This window comes from Tachyglossus aculeatus, chromosome 6, assembly GCF_015852505.1.
Source record: "Tachyglossus aculeatus isolate mTacAcu1 chromosome 6, mTacAcu1.pri, whole genome shotgun sequence".
NCBI classification, from domain to species: Eukaryota; Metazoa; Chordata; class Mammalia; order Monotremata; family Tachyglossidae; genus Tachyglossus; species Tachyglossus aculeatus.
Genome location: NC_052071.1, coordinates 3,768,825 through 3,790,158, shown reverse-complemented (window position 1 = coordinate 3,790,158; position 21,334 = coordinate 3,768,825). Strand labels below are relative to the sequence as shown.

Sequence of the window (21,334 nt, the reverse complement as noted above, 5' to 3'; positions counted from 1 at the left end):
GGGAGGGGAGGTGGGGTCCGGCCGCCCCGGCCCAGGATGGGGAGGGAAGGGGGCTCTTCCTTTGGTCAAAGGTCAGTTTTATCCGTCTGGCCCCAGACGGCAAACCCCAAGGTTGCCCAGACCCATCTGCCTCCCTGCTGTTTTGGTGGCGGTGGGCACGTGAGCTGGGGAGGGGAGGTGTCGCTGTTCGGACCAGGGCGCCCGGGCTTCGAGGACCACTGGGTAGATGTAGCCCCCCGAGGGGCCGGGGCCATGGCTGGTCCACCTGACTCCGGTTGTCACCGGGTGGGTGATAACGGACGGGGCCAACCTCCTCTATCCCCCCCGATCGACTTCCTGGGACACCGTTTCCCGTGCGCTCTCTCTGCCCAAACACGTGCCCGCTCCGGCCCGCTTGGTGGGGGGCTACAGACGCTCCCATCCGCGCCGGCCCCTTTCACGTCCCTCAAGGTGCCCGCTTTCGTATGCCCCCGCCCTCCCCGCTTCACTTCGCCAGACGCCGAGGGGAGTCCACTTCTGCACAAGACCCATGGGGGCAGTTGGGGCCCTAAAGCCCTGCCTGCAATACCAGCCTGAGCAATAATCCGGAGCCGGGGCTGGTCCGGAATCCGGAGCGGCGGAGGAACCCGCTGGATTGAGAGAACGGAGCGGCGCCCGGCCTAGAGGAGGCGAGGCCCCGCTTCCCTTCCCAGAGACAGTCTTGCCTGCCGCGGCCCCCCGGAAGCCGGAGGGGGGTCACCGCCGCGCGGAGGACGGCCGAGGGGCGTCGGGGGCCCCCCAGCCCCGGCCCCCGGGGCGGCCCGCCGGTCACTGCGGCGTGAAGGTGAGGATCATCCAGCTGATGACGAAGTAGAAGAGGAAGATGGGATAGACGACGAGGGCCTTCCGGTTCGGAGGCTGGCTGTCGGCCAGGAATGCCGTGGATGCTGGACGGGGAAAGGAGCGGAGAATGAGGAGCGGTTGGAAGAGCCGGGTGGTAGCGTGTGCCCGTGGCCCTGTCTTCCCCTCAGACTGGCAACCTCCCCGAGGGTAAGGACCAAGTCTCCTCCGCTTGACTATCCCCTCGGGAGCTCCGCCAACCCCGTCTTATCATCCCGGAAGTCCCGTCTTCCCGTCTGCGGCACCGGGCAGCGGACTGACGGACGCCTTCGGTCCGTGGTGCTGGCTGGGCGCTTACTATGTGCCGAGAACTGTACTAGAGAAGCAGCGTGGCTCGGTGGAAAGAGCCCGGGCTTTGGCGTCAGAGGACACGGGTTCAAACCCTGGCTCTGCCAATTGTGACTTTGGGCAAGTCACTTCAGTTCTCTGGGCCTCAGTTCCCTCATCTGTAAAATGGGGATTAATGTGAGTCCCCCATGGGACAACCTGTGCTTTGCACGTAGTAAGCGCTTAATAAATGCTATTATTATTATTATTACTAAGCGCTCGGGAGAGTCCCGGGGAGACCCTGCCTCCGGCCTCCCCCTCCGCCCTGACGGCCGGCGCGGACCCCCACCGAGAGTGGACCAGGCGAACATGGCGAGCACGAGGAAGAGGCGGACGATGAAGATGGCGGCGCTGGTCCCCCCGGGCCCGGCCAGGGCCAGCAGACGGCACAGCAGCAGGGCCACGGTCAGGGGCAGCACGCAGTAGCCCAGCACGCACAGGCTCTGAAAGAAAGATCTGGGCCCCGCGCCACGGCGGTTGGGGGGTCGCGGGGGTCACCGGGAAGATCCAGGGCAAGTTTCATCCCAGCCGGTCCCGGCGCTGCCCATGTTGGGGGGCCCACACGGAGTCCTTGCCCCAGTAGGGACCCCCCCCCCAGACCCCCAGCCAGCTGCGGGACCCCCATCCGTCCACCGCCACGGACGGGAAGAGGGCGGTGCGATGATAGGTGGTGGGGGGCCGGGCCCCAGGGGCGATGGACAAGAGGTGGCGGGGCTCTTGGGTTGACAGGTTGGGGGGCAGGGGGTCCCGCCCGCTCTGACTCACATGGTCCCCCCGAGGAGCTTCGAGTTGAGGGTGATAACGACGGCCCCGAACCAGATGACGACGAAGACTTCGGCGAACTGCGGCCCCCCGTCTTCCTTACTGTCCGCTGAGCCCCCCTGCAGCATCCTGGGCATAGAAGGGGAGACGGTCCGGCACGGGGGAGGCTGCCGGGGCCGCCCCCGGCGCCACCACCGTCGAGCGCGTCGGACCCGCTCTGGTGGGCCGCCCCCATCGAGGGGGCGTCGACTGTGGGCACAGCACTGGACTGAGCGCTTGCGAGAGAATGGTACAGTTAGTAGAGACCAGCCCTGCCTTCAGGAAGCGTCCCCCCACCCTGGGGGCTCTTTCTCCTGCATGTTTCCAGGTGGGAGGCTGGGCCCCGCCGGCCCTTTGAGCCCACAGGAACCACTTTCTAGGGGACCCCACGATGACCCCCCAAGTCGGACGGCACGGGCCCAGGTGCTCACTGGCACGAGGCTTCCCTGAATCCTGCTGGGCAGGCAGACCTGCCTCTGGCTTTCCTCCCTTCCCAAATCCTCTGGCCGCCCTCCCTCCTCAAATCCGACAATGACCCTCCCACCTTCGCAGGCCCATCTCCTCCAAGAGGCCTTCCCAGACTAAGCCCCACTTTTCCTCATCTTCCACTCCTTTCTGCATCGCGCTGGCTCGCTCCCTTTGTTCTCCCCCCGTCCAAGCCCCCCAGCCCCTAGGAACCGCACTGACGTACATCTATAATTTTATGTATTTGTATTGATGTCTCGTCTCCTCCCGCCTCTAGACCGTGAGCGCGTTGGGGGCAGAGAATGCCACTGTTTATTGTTGAATTGTACTTTCCCAAGCACTTAGTACAGTGCTCTGCACACAGTAAGCGCTCAATAAATACGATTGAATGAATGAATCTTATATATACCCCTGGGTTAGTACCACACAGTAATTTCTTAAATACCATAAATACTATTATTAAAATGATGATGATGGTATTTATTAAGCGCTTACTATGTGCAAAGCACTGTTCTAAGCGCTGGGGAGGTTACACGGTGATCAGGTTGTCCCACGGGGGGCTCCCAGTCTTAATCCCCATTTTACAGATGAGGTAACTGAGGCACAGAGAAGTCAAGTGACCTGCCCAAAGTCACACAGCTGACAAGTGGTGGAGCCGGGATTTGAACCCATGACCTCTGACTCCAAAGCCCAGGCTCTTTCCAAAAATCACACCTCTTCCCAAAAGTCTTCCCTCCCTTCCCTCTCATTCCTTCCCTGGACCCTGACAAGGCCTGGGTCAGCACTTCCATATATATATGAAATGTATATATATGAAATGTATATATATATATATATATATATATATATATATATATATACACACGCATACATATACATACATATGCATATATACATATACATACATATACATAAATATATACATATACATAAATATATACATATACATATATACACATATATGTATACATATATACATATATGTATATGTACATACATATGTATATGTATTTCATATACATATGAAATGTATGTGTGTGTGTATATATATAGATATATATATCTATATATCTATAAATATATAGGCATTTGTTAAGCACTTACTATGTGCCCAGCACTGTTCTAAGCGCTTCATTCAATCGCATTATTTATCATATTTATTTGTGGTGTGCACAGCACTCTACTAAGCGCTTGGGAGAGGATAATACAACAATAAACGGACACATTCCCTGCCCACAACGAGCTTACGGTCTAGAGAGGGGGAGACAGACATGAATAGAAATAAATAAATGACAGATAGGGACATAAGTGCTGTAGGGCTGGGAGGGGGGAAGAACAAAGGGAGGTCAGGGTGACCGCAGAAGGGAGTGGGAGAAGAGGAAATTGGGGGGTTTAGGGAAGGCCTCCTGGAGGAGATGGGCCTTCGGGAAGGCTCTGAAGCGGGAGAGAGTCATTGTCTGTCGGTTTTGAGAAGGGAGGGCGTTCCACGAAGAACGGGGGTGAGGGGTCGGCCGTGAGAAAGGTGAGATCGAGGCACAGTGAGAAGGTTGGCATCAGAGGAACCAAGTGCCCCCTCCTTCCTCTCCCCCTCCTCCCCCTCCCCACAGCACCTGTATATATGTTTGTACAGATTTATTACTCTATTTATTTTACTTGTACATACTGACTATTCCATTTATTTTATTTTGTTAACATGTTTTGTTTTGTTGCCTGTCACCCCCTTGGAGACTGTGAGCCCGCTGTTGGGTAGGGACTGTCTCTATCTGTTGCCGACTTGTACTTCCCAAGCGCTTAGCACAGTGCTCTGCACACTATAAATACGACTGAATGAATGGATGAATGAATGTTGTCATCTTGTACTTCCCACGCGCTTAGTACAGTGCTCTGCACACAGTAAGCGCTCAATAAATACGATCGAATGAATGAATGAAAGGAGAGTAGGGAAATGAAGGTGGGAGGAGAGGTGGTGGTGGGCTTTAAAGCCAATGGTGGGGAGTTTTTTGTTTGATGCTGTGGGACCCTTCTTACCTCCTTCCCTTCCCCGCAGCACCTATATATATGTATATATGTTTGTACATATTTATTACTCTATTTATTTATTTATTTATTTTACTTGTACATATCTATTCTATTTATTTTATTTTGTTAGTATGTTTGGTTTTGTTCTCTGTCTCCCCCTTTTAGACTGTGAGCCCACTGTTGGGTAGGGACTGTCTCTATATGTTGCCAATTTGTACTTCCCAAGCGCTTAGTACAGTGCTCTGCACATAGTAAGCGCTCAATAAATGCGATTGATGATGATGGTGGGCAACCACTGGAGTTTTTTAAGCAGCGGGGTGACATTCCAGCCGAAAAACATCCGGGCGGCCGAGAGAAGCGTGGACTGGAGTGGGGAGAGAGAGGAGGCTCAGCGGCGTGCCCCCGCTCTACCGGCCACTTCTCTCCACTCTAGAACATCCGCCCGGAGGGTTATTTTAGCCCGTCTCGCCTTGCAGATTGTCAGCTCCTTGAGGGCAGGGGCTACGTCTGCTAACTGTAGGCTGGCAGCTCCTTGAGGATGGCAGGGGGGGAGGATGGGGGAGAGCGTGAGCGGCCGTCTCGGGGGTGGGAGTACAGCGTTCAAGCCATCCCCCTCCAGCCCAAATCCTCCCCAGCCTCCAACGCCCGAGCCTCCGCCCCGGAGGCAGGTGGTACTCACAGGGCCAACGACACGCACAGAACCAGGGGCCCCCAGAGATCCCCTGCAAGGGAAGGAAGACAACGTGAGCACCCCTGGCCTCCGTCCTCCCCGGGCGCCCCCGCCTCACTTCCCGCGCCCGCCACCCGGACCAGACACGCTATTACTCTATTTATTTATTTATTTATTTATTTTACTTGTACGTATCTATCCTATTTATTTTATTAGTATGTTTGGTTCTGTTCTCTGTCTCCCCCTTTTAGACTGTAAGCCCACTGTTGGGTAGGGACTGTCTCCATATGTTGCCAATTTGTACTTCCCAAGCGCTTAGTCCGGTGCTCTGCACATAGTAAGCGCTCAATAAATACGATTGATGATGATGCTGATGGAGGGTGAAGGCAGGGTGACCCTTACGGGCACCACCTTTCTGCCCCCGGACAAGGCCGCACGGGGAGGTTTGCCAAGGGCCAAGCACCGTGCTAGGCGCTGGGGCCGGGCCAGGACCGTCAAACAATCAATCAATCGTATTTATTGAGCGCTTACTGTGTGCAGAGCACTGTGCTAAGCGCTTGGGAAGTACAAGTTCGCAACATATAGAGACAGTCCCTACCCAACAGTGGGCTCACAGTCTAAAAGGGGGAGAGGGCTGGGCCGGGAGTAGAACAAACATTTCTAATCTTCAAAACATCCACCGCTTAACGAGAAGCAGCTGGGCCTAATTAATTAATTAATAATGGCATTTATTAAGCACTTACTATGTGCAAAGCACTGCTCTAAGCGCTGGGGAGTTTACAAGGTGATCAGGTTGTCCCACCGGGGGCTCACAGTCTTAACCCCCATTTTCCAGATGGGGTAACTGAGGCCCAGAGAAGTGAAGTGACTCGCCCAAAGTCACCCAGCTGACAGTTGGCGGAGCCGGGATTTGAACCCATGACCTCTGACTCCAAAGCCCGGGCTCTTTCCACTGAGCCACGCTGCTTCTCTGACGGACGGGGCTGGGGACTCAGAGGACCCCGGTTCTCATCCCAGCTCCACCATGTGCCCACTGGGTGACCCTGGGCAAGTCACTTCCCTCGCCCGTGTCTCAGTTTCCTCATCTGTAAAAGGGAGATCATCATCATCATCATCAATCGTATTTATTGAGCGCTTACTATGTGCAGAGCACTGTACTAAGCGCTTGGGAAGTACAAATTGATTCGATCCCTGTTCTCCCTGACTTAGACTGTGAGCCCCAAAGGGGCCAGGGCCCGACAGGATATTTATTTCACTTGTACGTATTTACTATTCTATTTATTTTATTTTGTTAATATGTTTTGTTTTGTCGTCTGTCTCCCCCTTCTAGATTGTGAGCCCGTTGTTGGGTAGGGACCGTCTCTATATGTTGCCAATTTGGACTTCCCAAGCGCTTAGTACAGTGCTCTGCACACAGTAAGCGCTCAATAAATAAATACAATTGAATGAATGAACTTCTATCGGCCCCAGCACTTAGCACAGTGGAAATAATAATAATAATAATGATGATGATGGCATTTATTAAGCGCTTACTATGTGCAAAGCACTGTTCTAAGCGCTGGGGAGGTTACAAGGTGATCAGGTTGTCCCACGGGGGGCTCCCAGTCTTAATCCCCATTTTACAGATGAGGTAACTGAGGCACAGATAATAATAATAATAATAATAATAATAATAATAATAATAATAATAATAATGGCATTTATTAAGCACTTACTAGGTGCAAAGTACTGTTCTAAGCGCTGGGGAGGTTACAAGGTGATCAGGTTGTCCCACGGGGGGCTCCCAGTCTTCATCCCCATTTTACAGATGAGGTAACAGGCATAGAGAATAATAATAATAATAATGATGGCATTTATTGAGCGCTATGTGCAAAGCACTGTTCTAAGCACTGGGGAGGTTACAAGGTGATCAGGTTGTCCCTCGGGGGGGCTCACAGTCTTAATCCCCATTTTACAGATGAGGGAACTGAGGCACAGAGAATAATAATAATAATAATGATGTCATTTATTAAGCGCTTACTATGTGCACAGCACTGTTCTAAGCGCTGGGGAGGTTACAAGGTGATCAGGTTGTCCCTCGGGGGGGCTCACAGCCTTAATCCCCATTTTAAAGATGAGGTAACTGAGGCCCAGAGAAGTGAAGTGACTTGCCCAAAGTCACACAGCTGACAAGTGGCGGAGCCGGGATTTGAACCCCTGACCTCGGACTCCAAAGCCCGGGCTCTTTCCACTGAGCCACGCTGCTTCTCCGATGCTTAACGAATATAATAATATTCGTTATATTATGTGTATATAATATGTATTATACACATACTATGTGTATAATATGTTTAATATTATTATACACATAAATGATATCATCCATCACTTCTTTTCGCAGATCCAGTGATCGGCCAAGAGAAGCAGCCCCCTACCCATGGGGCATGGGCCGGGAGTCAGAGCTCCGCCCCTTGTGTACCTGGGCAAGTCACCTCACTTCTCTGTGCCTTGGTTCCCTCATCTAATAATAATAATAATAATGACGGTATTTGTGAAGCGCTTACTATGTGCAAAGCACTGTTCTAAGCGCTGGAGGGGGATACAAGGCGATCAGGTTGTCCCATGTGAGGCTCACAGCCTTCATCCCCATTTTCCAGATGAGGGAACTGAGGCCCAGAGAAGTGACTTGCCCAAGGTCACACAACTGATGACGGGCGGAGGCGGGATTCGAACCCCTGACCTCGGACTCCAAAGCCCGGGCTCTTTCCACTGAGCCACGCTGCTTCTCCAATGCTTAACGAATATAATAATATTCGTTATATTATGTGTATATAATATGTATTATACACATGCTATGTGTATAATATGTTTAATATTATTATACGCATAAATGATATCATCCATCACCTCTTTTCGCAGATCCAGTGATCGGCCAAGAGGAGCAGCCCCCTACCCATGGGGCATGGGCCGGGAGTCAGAGCTCCGCCCCTTGCGTACCCGGGCAAGTCACCTCACTTCTCTGTGCCTCGGTTCCCTCATCTAATAATAATAATAATAATGACGGTATTTGTGAAGCGCTTACTATGTGCAAAGCACTGTTCTAAGCGCTGGAGGGGGATACAAGGTGATCAGGCTGTCCCACGTGAGGCTCACAGCCTTCATCCCCATTTTAAAGATGAGGGAACTGAGGCCCAGAGAAGTGACTTGCCCAAGGTCACACAACTGACAATTGGCGGAGGCGGGATTTGAACCCCTGACCTCGGACTCCAAAGCCCGGGCTCTTTCCACTGAGCCACGCTGCTTCTTCAATGCTTAACGAATATAATAATATTCGTTATATTATGTGTATATAATATGTATTATACACATACTATGTGTATAATATGTTTAATATTATTATACACATAAATGATATCATCCATCACTTCTTTTCGCAGATCCAGGGATCGGCCAAGAGGAGCAGCCCCCTACCCATGGGGCATGGGCTGGGAGTCAGAGCTCTGCCCCTTGTGTACCTGGGCAAGTCACCTCACTTCTCTGTGCCTCGGTTCCCTCATCTAATAATAATAATAATAATGACGGTATTTGTGAAGCGCTTACTATGTGCAAAGCACTGTTCTAAGCGCTGGAGGGGGATACAAGGTGATCAGGCTGTCCCACGTGAGGCTCACAGCCTTCATCCCCATTTTCCAGATGAGGGAACTGAGGCCCAGAGAAGTGACTTGCCCAAGGTCACACAACTGATGACGGGCGGAGGCGGAATTCGAACCCCTGACCCCGGACTCCAAAGCCCGGGCTCTTTCCACTGAGCCACGCGGCTTCTCCAATGCTTAACGAATATAATAATATTCGTTATATTATGTGTATATAATATGTATTATACACATGCTACGTGTATAATATGTTTAATATTATTATACGCACAAATGATATCATCCATCACCTCTTTTCGCAGATCCAGTGATCGGCCAAGAGGAGCAGCCCCCTACCCATGGGGCATGGGCCGGGAGTCAGAGCTCCGCCCCTTGTGTACCTGGGCAAGTCACCTCACTTCTCTGTGCCTCGGTTCCCTCATCTAATAATAATAATAATAATAATGACGGTATTTGTGAAGCGCTTACTATGTGCAAAGCACTGTTCTAAGCGCTGGAGGGGGATACAAGGTGATCAGGCTGTCCCACGTGAGGCTCACAGCCTTCATCCCCATTTTCCAGATGAGGGAACTGAGGCCCAGAGAAGTGACTTGCCCAAGGTCACACAACTGACGACGGGCGGAGGCGGGATTCGAACCCCTGACCCCGGACTCCAAAGCCCGGGCTCTTTCCACTGAGCCACGCGGCTTCTCGCCCGGCAAATGGGGAGGAAGGCCGTGAGCCCCAAGGGGGACAGGGACTGGGTTCAACCCGATCCGTATCTATCCCGGTGCTCGGCACACAGTAAGTGCTCAACAAATACCCCGCGCGCACACAACCCGGACGACACTCACAATCGCGCAGGAGCGCGCTGCTCTTCTTGGGGTACATCACGTGCACGAACTTCTTGCCGACGGCCTTCAGGTCTCGCATCTGAAACGCACACAAACCAACGGAGTCCGGACTGCGGGCCCCCTCCGTGAGGCAGAGCACTGTACTGAGCGCTGGAGAGAGCGCAATGTGGCGGACGCCACCCCGGCCCTCAAGGAGCTGCCGGCTAGCGTGTCCAGACCTAGACTGTGAGCTCGTTGTGGGCAGGGAATCAATCAATCAATCAATCAATCAATCGTATTTATTGAGCGCTTACTATGTGCAGAGCACTGTACTAAGCGCTTGGGAAGTACAAATTGGCAACATATAGAGACAGTCCCTACCCAACAGTGGAATGTCACCATGTATGGCTGCGCTGCACTTTCCCGGGCGCTTAGCGCAGTGCTCTGCACACTGTACGCGCTCAATACGACTGAAAAATGAATGAATGCTATGTGGCGCACTTAGGAGATTCATTCATTCATTCAATCGTATTTATTGAGCGCTTGCTGTGTGCAGAGCACTGTACTAAGCGCTTGGGAAGTACAAGTTGGCAACAGAGGTAGAAATGATCCTTGTCCTCAAGGAACTAACATTTTACTGTGTGCAGAACTCTGGGGACGGGACAAGAGTTAGCGGACACAATCCCGGTTGTCAAATTATTATTTATTTATATTATAAATTTACACGTGTATTTAACCCTTCTCCCTCTCTAGACTGCTCGACGTGGGCAGGCAGCATGCCAGTTGAAGCTGACGCTGCGTCCCCTCCCACGTGTTTAGTGTGCCCGCAGGAAGCGCTCAATAAATACCACCGATTGACCCGCTGAAGGTGCTTAGTCTACTGCGGGCAGAGCGCTTGGGAGAAGACAATAATAACGATGGCATTTATTAAGCGCTTACTATGCGGAAAGCTGGGCAACTGAACGGCAGACCCGATCCCTGCCCTCCTCGAGGGGCTGACGGTCTAGTCGTCTCCCTCTGGGCGGGGGCCCGGGCCTTGGGTTCACCTGCCGGCTGCGTGACCTTGGGTCAGTCACCTCGCCTCTCTAGGCTCGGCTTTCCTCCTCCGTAAAATGGGGATGAAATCAGTGTTCTCCTTCCCGAGACTGGGAAGGAGAAATACGTTGCCAACTTGGACTTCCCAAGCGCTTAGTACAGTGCTCTGCACACGGTAAGTGCTCAATAAATATGATTGATTGATTGATGGATGTCCAAACTGGGTATCTTGCCCTTCCCCCAGCGCTTAGCACAGTGTTTGGTCCACGGTACCAAGCCACACTGCTTCTTCCAAGATTTCAAAGCAGTCACCGCCGCTGGGAATGTATTCCTCCTGTTGCCCCCCAACAACCGCTGCCCGGTAGAGCGGAAGCCCCGCTGGGGGTAGGGCACACGAATCAACAAATCGCTCCATCAGGGTCCTGACTGCGGGCCTTCTCTGTGCGGCACAGCACTGTACTGAGCGCCGGAGAGAGCTCGATGTGGCAGACACCACCCCGGCCCTCAAGGAGTTGACGGCTCTCGTGTCTGGAACTAGACGGTGAGCTCGTTGTGGGCAGGGAATGTCACCGTTTATGGTTGCGCTGTACTTTCACGGGCTGACCTTGGATGGCCTCTCGTCACAAAAACCGAGCTCCCCCTCTTCCCGCCCCGAACCCCGTCCTCCCCGTGACTTTTCCACCACCCCCATCCTTCCCGTCTCTCAAATCCGTAACCCCGGCGTCATCCTCAACTCCTCTCTCTCACTCAACCCTCACGTTCGATCCGTCGCTAAATCCCGTCGGTCCCACCGTCACGGCATCGCTAAAATCCACTCCCTCCTCTCCATCCAGCGCTTAGAACAGTGCTTTGCACATAGTAAGCGCTTAACAAATAGCGTTATTATTATCCCAGCCGCTCCCACGCGGATCCGGGCGCGTCTCCTATCCCACCTCGATTGCTGTATCTCCCTGTCTATACCTGCCATTTATTTCTTTCTATCACTGTCTTTCCCCCTTCTAGACTTTAAGCTTGCTGTGGGCAGGTAATGTGTCTGTGTATCGCTATATTGGATTCTCCCAAGCGCTTAGTAATAATGACAATGCTGACGGCATCTGTTGCCAATTTGTACTTCCCTAGCGCTTAGTACAGTGCTCTGCACACAGTAAGCGCTCAATAAATACGATTGATGATGATGATCTGTTAAGCGCTTACTATGTGCCAAGCTCTCTTCTAAGCGCTGCAAGGTTGTCCCAAGCGGGGCTCACATTAGAACAGTGCTTTGCCCATAGTAAGCGCTCGACAAATACATTCATTCATTCATATTTATTGAGCACTTACCGTGTGCAGAGCACTGTACTAAGCGCTGGGAAGTCCAAGTTGGCAACACACAGAGAACGGTCCCTACCCAACAGTGGGCTCACAGTCTAGAAGGGGGAGACAGACAACAAAACACACACTATTACGAATCTCCATTTTACAGATGAGGTTCAGTGCTCTGCACGCAGTAAGCGCTCAATAAATACCACTAAGTGCCCTGTAATAATAATAATAATGGCATTTATCAAGCGCTTACTATGGGCAAAGCACTGTTCTACGTGCTGGGGGTGATCAGGTTGTCCCACGGCGGGGGGCTCACAGTCTTCATCCCCATTTTGGGGATGAGGCCCAGAGAAGTTAAGCGACTTGCCCCAAGTCACACAGCTGACAAGGGGCGGAGCTGGGATTTGAACCCACGACCTGACTCCAAAACCCGGGCTCCTTCCTCTAAGCCACGCTGCTTCTCACAGTGCCCGCTACGCGGCGCGGGGCCGGACCCCCAGGCGGGTGGCGACGGGGATATAAGTCCGCGTCCCCCGCTGTCGGCTCGATCGGGGGCCGGAACCCACTCACGATGGTGTCCTTCACGGGCTCGTCCAGCGTGGAGTAGTCGTCCTCCGGGCCGTGGGTCCCCATGGGGACGGTGATCTGCCCCTCCACGGGGACATCTTCCGATATGGACACGTCGGCCAGGCCTGCAAACTGCCAGATAGAGGGGGGGCCGGTCAGGCGCGACCCCCTCCCACACCCCCCGCTCCTCAGTTTCCTGCCCTGGATTCTCGGGGGGCTTCGGTGGCCCCCCCAGCCCCTCTCCCCAAGCCTCGGCTGCCCCCCACCCCCTTGCTCCCTAATAATAATAATGATGGCAGAGTGGAAAAATCCCGGGCTTGGGAGTCATTCATTCAATCGTACTTATTGAGCACTTACTGTGTGCAGAGCACTGTACTAAACGCTTGGGAAGTACAAATCGGCAACACAGAGAGACGGTCTGCACTTGCCTGCTGTGACACCTTGGTCAAGCCACGTCACTTCTCTGTGCCTCAGTTCCCTCAGCTGTAAAACGGGGATTGAGACTGTGAGCCCCACGGGGGACAACCTTTCATTCATTCATTCATTCATATTTATTGAGCGCTTACTGTGTGCAGAGCACTGTACTAAGCGCTTGGGAAGTCCAAGTTGGCGACACATAGAACCTGATGACCTTGTATCCTCCCCAGTGCTTAGAATAGTGCTTGGCACATAGTAAGCGCTTAACAAATACCATCATTACTATTAAGCGCTTACTGTGGGCCAGGCACTGTATTAAGGATCCAAGCAAATCGGTTTGAATGCGGCCGCAGTCCCGCAGTCTCCATCCCCATTTTCCAGATGAGCTAACTGAGGTCCGGAGAAGGGAAGTGACTTAACCAAGGTCACACAGCACACAAGAGGCGGAGCTTGGATTTGAACGCATGACCTCCCGCCACTTGTTTGCTGTGTCACCTTCACTGGGCCTCAGTTCCGTGATCTGTAAAATGGGGATGAAGACTGTGAGCCTTAAGTGGGAAAGGAACTGCCTCCAATCCAACTACCTTGTATCTCCCCCGGTGCTTAGAACAGTGCCTGGCATATTGTAAGCGCTTAACAAATATCTTGGGTATATGTGAACATGTTTATTGCTCTATTAATGATGTATATATATATATATTATATATACATATAAAATTTTATTTAGAGAAGCAGCATGGCTCAGTGGAAAGAGCCCGGGCTTGGGAGTCGGAGGTCCTGGGTTCTAATCCCAGTTCCGCCACCTGTCTGCTGTGTGACTTTGAGCAAGTCACTTCACTTCTCTGTGCCTCAGTTCCCTCATCTGTAAAATGGGGATTAAAACTGTGAGCCCCACGTGGGCCAACCAGATCACCTTGTATCCTCCCCATCGCTTAGAACAGTGCTTGGCACGTAGTAAGTGCGTTAACGATTGCCATCATTATTTTGATGGTACTGATGCCTATTTATCTTGATGTCTGTCTTCCCCTTCTAGACTGTGATTTATTACTCTATTTTCCAATCCCGGCTCCGCCACTTGTCAGCTCTGTGACTTTGGGCAAGTCACTTCAAATCTCTGGGCCTCAGTAGCCTCATCTGTAATATGGGGATGAAGACTATCAGCCCCGACGTGGGACAATCTGATCGCCTTGTATCTCCCCCGGTGCTTAGCACAGTGCTTGGCACATAATAAGCGCTTAATAAATGCCACTATTATTATTATTACTATTGTTGGGGATGAAGTAACTTAACTTCTCTGTGCCTCAGTTCCCTCATCTGTAAAATGGGGATTAAGACTGTGAGCCCCACATGGGACAACCTGACCACCTTGTAACCGCCCCAGCCCTTAGAACAGTGCTTTGTACATACTAAGCATTTAATAAATGCCATTACTATTATTATTATTATTATGAAGACTGTGAGCCCCCCGTGGGACAACCTGATCACCTTGTAACCTCCCTAGCGCTTAGAACAGTGCTTTGCACATAGTAAACGCTTAATAAATGCCATTATTATTATAAAGACTTTGAACCCCCCGTGGGACAACCTGATCACATGTAACCTCCCCGGCACTTAGAATAGTGCTTTGCACATAGTAAGCGCATAATAAATGCCATTATTATTATTATTATTATGAAGACTGTGAGCCCCCCGTGGGACAACCTGATCACCTTGCAACCTCCCGGGTGCTTAGAACAGTGCTTCGCACATAGTAAGCGCTTAATAAATGCCATTATTATTATTATTATTATGAAGACTGTGAGCCCCCCGTGGGACAACTTGGTCACCTCGTAACCTCCCTAGCGCTTAGAACAGTGCTATGCACATAGTAAGTGCTTAATAAATGCCATTATTATTATTATGAAGACTGTGAGCCCCCCGTGGGACAACCTGATCACCTTGTAACCTCCCTAGTGCTTAGAACAGTGCTTGGCACATAGTAAGCGCTTAATAAATGCTATCATTATTATTAGTGATTTGTATATATCTACAATTCTGTCAATCTATTTTGAGGCCTGTCTACTTGTTTTGTGGTCTGTCTCCCCCTTCCAGACTGTGAGCCTGCTGTAGGGTACGGACCGTCTCTAGATGTTGCCGACTTGTCCTTCCCAAGCGCTTAGTCCAGTGCTCTGCACACTGTAGGCGCTGAATAAATAGGACTTAATGAATCAATCAATCCTACTTATTGAGCGCTTACTGTGTGCAGAGCACTGTACTAAGCGCTTGGGAAGGACAAGTTGGCAACATCTAGAGACGGTCCCTACCCAACAGCGGGCTCACAGTCTAGAAGGGGGAGACAGAGAAGAAAACAAAACAAATTAACAAAATAAAATAGAATATTCATTAATTCATTCATTCATATTTATTGAGCGCTGTGTGCAGAGCACTGTACTAAGCGCTTGGGAAGTCCAAGTTGGCAACACATAGAGACGGTCGCTACCCAACAGTGGGTTCACAGTCTAGAAGGGGGAGACAGAGAACAAAACAAAACATATTAACAAAATAAAATAAATAGAATATTCATTCATTCATTCATATTTATTGAGCGCTTACTGTGTGCACAGCACTGTACTAAGCGCTTGGGAAGTCCAAGTTGGCAACACACAGAGACGGTCCCTACCCAACAGTGGGCTCACAGTCTAGAAGGGGGAGACAGCAAACAAAACAAAACATATTAACAAAATAAAATAAATAGAATATTCATTCATTCATATTTATTGAGCGCTTACTGGGTGCAGAGCTCTGTACTAAGCACTTGGGAAGTACAAGTTGGCAACACATAGAGATGGTCCCTAACCAACAGTGGGCTCACAGTCTAGAAGGGGGAGACAGCGAACAAAACATATTAACAAAATAAAATAAATAGAATATTCATTCATTCATATTTATTGAGCGCTTACTGTGTGCAGAGCACTGTACTAAGCGCTTGTGAAGTCCAAGTTGGCAACACATAGAGATGGTCCCTACCCAACAGTGGGCTCACAGTCTAGAAGGGGGAGACAGCGAACAAAACATATTAACAAAATAAAATAAATAGAATATTCATTCATTCAATCGTATTTAATGAATACGCTCTTCCTTCCTCTCCCCCTCGCCCCCCTCTCCATCCCTCTATCTTACCTCCTTCCCTTCCCCACAGCACCTGTATATATGTTTGTACATATTTATTATTCTATTTATTTATTTATTTGACTTGTACATATCTATTCTATTTATTTTATTTTGTTTGGTTTTGTTTGTACATATTTATTATTCTATTTATTTATTTTACTTGTACCTATCTATTCTATTTATTTTATTTTGTTAATATGTTTGGTTTTGTTCTCTGTCTCCCCTTCTAGACTGTGAGCCCGCTGTTGGGTAGGGACCGTCTCTAGATGTTGCCAACTTGGACTTCCCAAGCGCTTAGTCCAGTGCTCTGCACACGGTAAGCGCTCAATCAATACGATTGAATGAATGAATACGGTTGAAAGAATGAATGTGAGTGAATGAATAAATACAATTGAATGAACGACTGAATGAATACAACTGAATGTGAGCCCACTGTTGGGTAGGGACGGTCTCTATATGTTGCCAACTTGGACTTCCCAAGCGCTTAGTCCAGTGCTCTGCAAACAGTAAGCGCTCAATAAATACGATTGATTGACTGATTTAGACTGTGAGCCCACTGTTGGGTAGGGACCGTCTCTCTATGCTGCCGACTTGGACTTCCCAAGCGCTTACTACAGTGCTCTGCACACAGTAAGCGCTCAATCAATACGATTGATTGATTTAGACTGTGAGCCCACTGTTGGGTAGGGACTGTCTCTCTATGCTGCCGACTTGGACTTCCCAAGCGCTTACTACAGTGCTCTGCACACAGTAAGCGCTCAATCAATACGATTGATTGATTGATTGAGACTGTGAGCCCACTGTTGGGTAGGGACTGTCTCTCTATGCTGCCAACTTGGACTTCCCAAGCGCTTAGTCCAGTGCTCTGCACACAGTAAGCGCTCAATAAATACGATTGATTGACTGAATGAATCAATCAATCATCAAACATATTAACCAAATAAAATAAATAGGATATGTACAAGTAAAATAAATGGAGTCATAAATCCGTACAAACATATATACAGGTGCTGTGGGGAAGGGCAGGAGGGGGCTGAGTGTGGGAAGGCCTCCTGGAGGAGGTGAGCTCTCAGTTGGGCCTTGAAGGGAGGAAGCTTGGCGGCTGTGGGGAATGAAATATGGTCATTTATGATTATTATTGCTGTTATGATGGCGGCTCCCAGGCCTGCAATGTGTCGAGTAGGCCTCGGCCCCCGCCCCTTACCAGAGGCTTGTCCGCCGCCCCTCCTCCCGCCCTCTCCTCAGCTTCCGCCATCTTGTCCTCCTCCTTCTCCTCCGCCTTCTCCCTGCGCAGCCGCAGTGGCGGCGACGTGGCGCCGGGCGCGCTGACGTCACCGCTCCGCGACGGCCGGCTGCGCCGCGGCGCGGGCCGATGGCGTCACCGGCGGGCGCTTAGCAACGGCCGCCCCCTCGCGGGCCACGCCCCCGGTGCCTTTGTTCATGCATTCGATTAATCAGTCAATCAATTATATTTATTGAGCGCTTACTGTGTGCAGAGCACTGTACTAAGCGCTTGGGAAGTACAAGTTGGCAACATAGAGAGACGGTCCCTACCCAACAGTGGGCTCACAGTCTAGAAGGGGGAGACAGAAAACAAAACAGAACATATTAACAAAATAAAATAGAATAAATATGTACAAATAAAATAAATAAATTCATTCAATCGTATTTATTGAGCGTCCACTGTGTGCAGAGCACTGGACTAAGCGCTTGGAAAGTACAAGTTGGCAACATAGAGAGACGGTCCCTACCCAACAGTGGGCTCACAGTCTAGAAGGGGGAGACAGAAAACAAAACAGAACATATTAACAAAATAAAATAGAATAAATATGTACAAATAAAATAAATAAATTCATTCAATCGTATTTATTGAGCGTCCACTGTGTGCAGAGCACTGGACTAAGCGCTTGGAAAGTACAAGTTGGCAACATAGAGAGACGGTCCCTACCCAACAGTGGGCTCACAGTCTAGAAGGGGGAGACAGAAAACAAAACAGAACATATTAACAAAATAAAATAGAATAAATATGTACAAATAAAATAAATAAATTCATTCAATCGTATCTGTTAAGCGTCCACTGTGTGCAGAGCACTGGACTAAGCGCTTGGGAAGTCCAAGTTGGCAACATAGAGAGACCGTCCCTACCCAACTGTGGGCTCACAGTCTAGAAGGGGGAGACAGAAAACAAAACAAATTAACAAAATAAAATAAATAGAATAAATATGTACAAATAAAATAAATAAATTCATTCAATCGTATTTGTTGAGCGTCCACTGTGTGCAGAGCACTGGACTAAGCACTTGGGAAGTCCAAGTTGGCAACACATAGAGACCGTCCCTACCCAACAGCGGGCTCACAGTCTAGAAGGGGGAGACAGGCAACAAAACAAAACATATTAACAAAATAAAATAAATAGAATAAATATGTACAAATAAAATAAATTCATTCATTCAATTGTATTTATTGAGCGCTTACTGTGTGCAGAGCACTGTACTAAGTGCTTGGGAAGGACAAGTTGGCAACATAGAGAGACGGTCCCTACCCAACAGTGTCATTCCATAGTATTCATTCTCTCAATCATATTCATTCATTCATTCAATCGTATTTATTGAGCGCTTACTGTGTGCAGAGCACTGTGCTAAGCGCTTGGGAAGGACAAGTTGGCAACAGAGAGAGACGGGCCCTACCCAACAGTGGGCTCACAGTCTATTCATTCAATCGTATTCATTCATTCATCCGTGTTCATTCATTCATTTAAGCGTATTCATTCAATTGTACTTATTTAGTCGTTCATTCAATTGTATTTATTCATTCACTCACATTCATTCGTTCAATCGTATTCATTCATTCAACCGTATTTTCAATCAATCGTATTTATTGAGCGCTTTACTGTGTGCAGAGCACTAGCTATGCGCTTGGGAAGGACAAGTTGGCAACATAGAGAGACGGTCCCTACCCAACAGTGGGCTCACAGTCTATTCATTCAATCGTATTCATTCATTCATCCGTGTTCATTCATTCAATCGTATTCATTCCCTTGTATTTATTTAGTCGTTTATTCAATTGTATTTATTTAGTCGTTCATTCAATTGTATTTATTCATTCACTCACATTCATTCGTTCAATCGTTTTCATTCATTCAACCGTATTCACTCATTCATTCAATCGTATTCATTGAGCGCTTACTGTGTGCAGACCACTGGGCTAAGCGCTTGGGAAGTACAAGTTGGCAACATAGAGAGACGGTCCCTACCCAACAGTGGGCTCACATTCAATCGTATTCATTCAATTGTATTTATTTAGTCGTTCATTCAATTGTATTCATTCACTCAAATTCATTCATTCAACTGTATTCATTCATTTAATCGTATTCATTGAACGCTTACTGTGTGCAGAGCACTGGACTAAGCGCTTGGGAAGTACAAGCTGGCACCTATAGAGACGGTCCCTACCCAACAGTGGGCTCACAGTCTAGAAGACTTCACTTAACTTCAGTCACTTCACTTCTCTGGGCCTCAGTTCCCTCATCTGTCAAATGGGGATGAAGACTGTGAGCCCCACGGGGGACAACCTGATCACATTGTAACCTCCCCTGCGCTTAGAACGGTGCTTGGCACATAGTAAGTGCTTAATAAATGCCATTATTATTATTATTATTTCAATTGTATTTATTCATTCACTCATTCATTCATTCAACCGTATTCATTCACTTAACTTCAGTCACTTCACTTCTCTGGGCCTCAGTTCCCTCATCTATCAAATGGGGATTAAGACCGTGAGCCCCCCCCCCCCCACCCCACCCGTGGGACAACCTGATCACCTTGTAACCTCCCCAGCGCTTAGAACAGTGCTTTGCACATAGTAAATGCTTAACAAATACCATCATTATTATTATTCTCTGGGCTTCAGTTCCCTCATCTGTCAAATGGGGATGAAGACTGTGAGCCCCCCCCGTGGGATAACCTGATCATCTTGTAACCTCCCAAGCGCTTAGAACAGTGCTTTGCACATAGTAAGTGCTTAATAAATGCCATTATTATTATTATTATTCATTCAATTGTATTTATTCATTCATTCAATTGTATTTGTCACTCATTCATTCAATCATATTCATTCATTCAACCGTATTCATTCATTCATTCAATCGTATTCATTCAATTGTATTTATTCATTCATTTAACCGTATTCATTCATTCATTCAATCGTATTTATTAATAATTTTGGTATTTGTTCAATCGTATTCACTCATTCATTCAATCATATTTATTTATTTATTCATTCATTCATTCGTATTTATTAATAATTTTGGTATTTGTTAACCACTTACTATGTGCCAAGCACTGTTCTAAGCGCTGGGGAGGTTACAAGGTGATCAGTTTGTCCCAAGGGGGGCTCACAGTCTTCATCCCCATTTTACAGATGAGGTAACTGAGGCCCAGAGAAGTGAAGTGACTCGCCCAAAGTCCCACAGCTGACAAGCAGTGGAGCCGGGATTTGAACCCATGACCTCCGACTCCCAAGCCCGGGCTCTTTCCACTGAGCTACGCTGCATTTATTGAGCGCTTACTGGGTGCAGAGCACTGTACTAAGCGCTTGGAAAGTGCAGTAATTCATTCATTCATTCAGTCAGTTGTATTATTATTAATAAGAAGAATAATGGTATTTGTTAAGCGCTTATTATGTGCCAAGCACTGTCCTAAGCGCTGGGGTAATCAGGTTGTCCCACGTGGGGCTCACAGCCTTAATCTCCACTTTATTATCATTATCATCATCATTATTATTATTGTATTTGTTAAGCGCTTACTATGTGCCAAGCACTGTTCTAAGTGCTGGGGTAGTTACAAGATCATCGGGTTGTCCCACGTGGGGCTCACAGTCTTCATCCCCACTTTACAGATGAGAGAAGTGAGGCACAGAGAAGTGAAGTGGCTTGCCCAAAGTCCTACAGCTAAGTGGAGGAGCCGGGATTAGAACCCACGACCTCTGAGTCCCAAGCCCTGGCTCTTTCCACTAAGCCAGGGTACTGTACTAAGCGCTTGGAAAGTACAGTCAGTCCATTGTATTATTATTAATAATAATAATAATGGTATTTATTAAGTCTAATAATAACAATGGCATTTATTAAGCCTGTATATATGTATATACCTGTATATATGTTTGTATGTATTTATTACTCTATTTATTTTACTTGTACATATCTATTCTATTTATTTTATTTTGTTAATATGTTTTGTTTTGTTCTCTGTCTCCCCATTCTA

General features: G+C 48.8%; 1 protein-coding gene across 1 annotated transcript; it reads right to left on the bottom strand.

Annotated features, from left to right (window-relative positions):
• On the bottom strand, positions 1 to 17,338 carry YIPF6 (Yip1 domain family member 6). The gene is made up of 7 exons (XM_038747971.1): positions 17,281 to 17,338; positions 12,513 to 12,641; positions 9,627 to 9,705; positions 5,171 to 5,213; positions 1,972 to 2,097; positions 1,496 to 1,662; positions 1 to 926 (listed from the first exon to the last, which is right to left on the bottom strand). The coding sequence occupies exons 1-7, from the start codon at positions 17,329 to 17,331 to the stop codon at positions 808 to 810; spliced, it is 714 nt and encodes a 237-aa protein (XP_038603899.1). The 5' UTR covers positions 17,332 to 17,338; the 3' UTR covers positions 1 to 807.
• Between the last annotated feature and the right edge of the window lie 3,996 nt (positions 17,339 to 21,334).

What these genes read in the sequence shown, in the direction of transcription:
- YIPF6 (XM_038747971.1), bottom strand. Translation starts at nt 17,331, where the DNA reads ATGGCGGAAGCTGAGGAGAGGGCGGGAGGAGGGGCGGCGGACAAGCCT. An exon ending in AGCCCGTGAAGGACACCATC is followed by an intron (nt 9,706 to 12,512) that starts GTGAGTGGGTTC and finishes TGTGCGTTTCAG; the next exon opens with ATGCGAGACCTGAAGGCCGT. An exon ending in CTGTGCGTGTCGTTGGCCCT is followed by an intron (nt 2,098 to 5,170) that starts GTGAGTACCACC and finishes TTCTATGCCCAG; the next exon opens with GATGCTGCAGGGGGGCTCAG.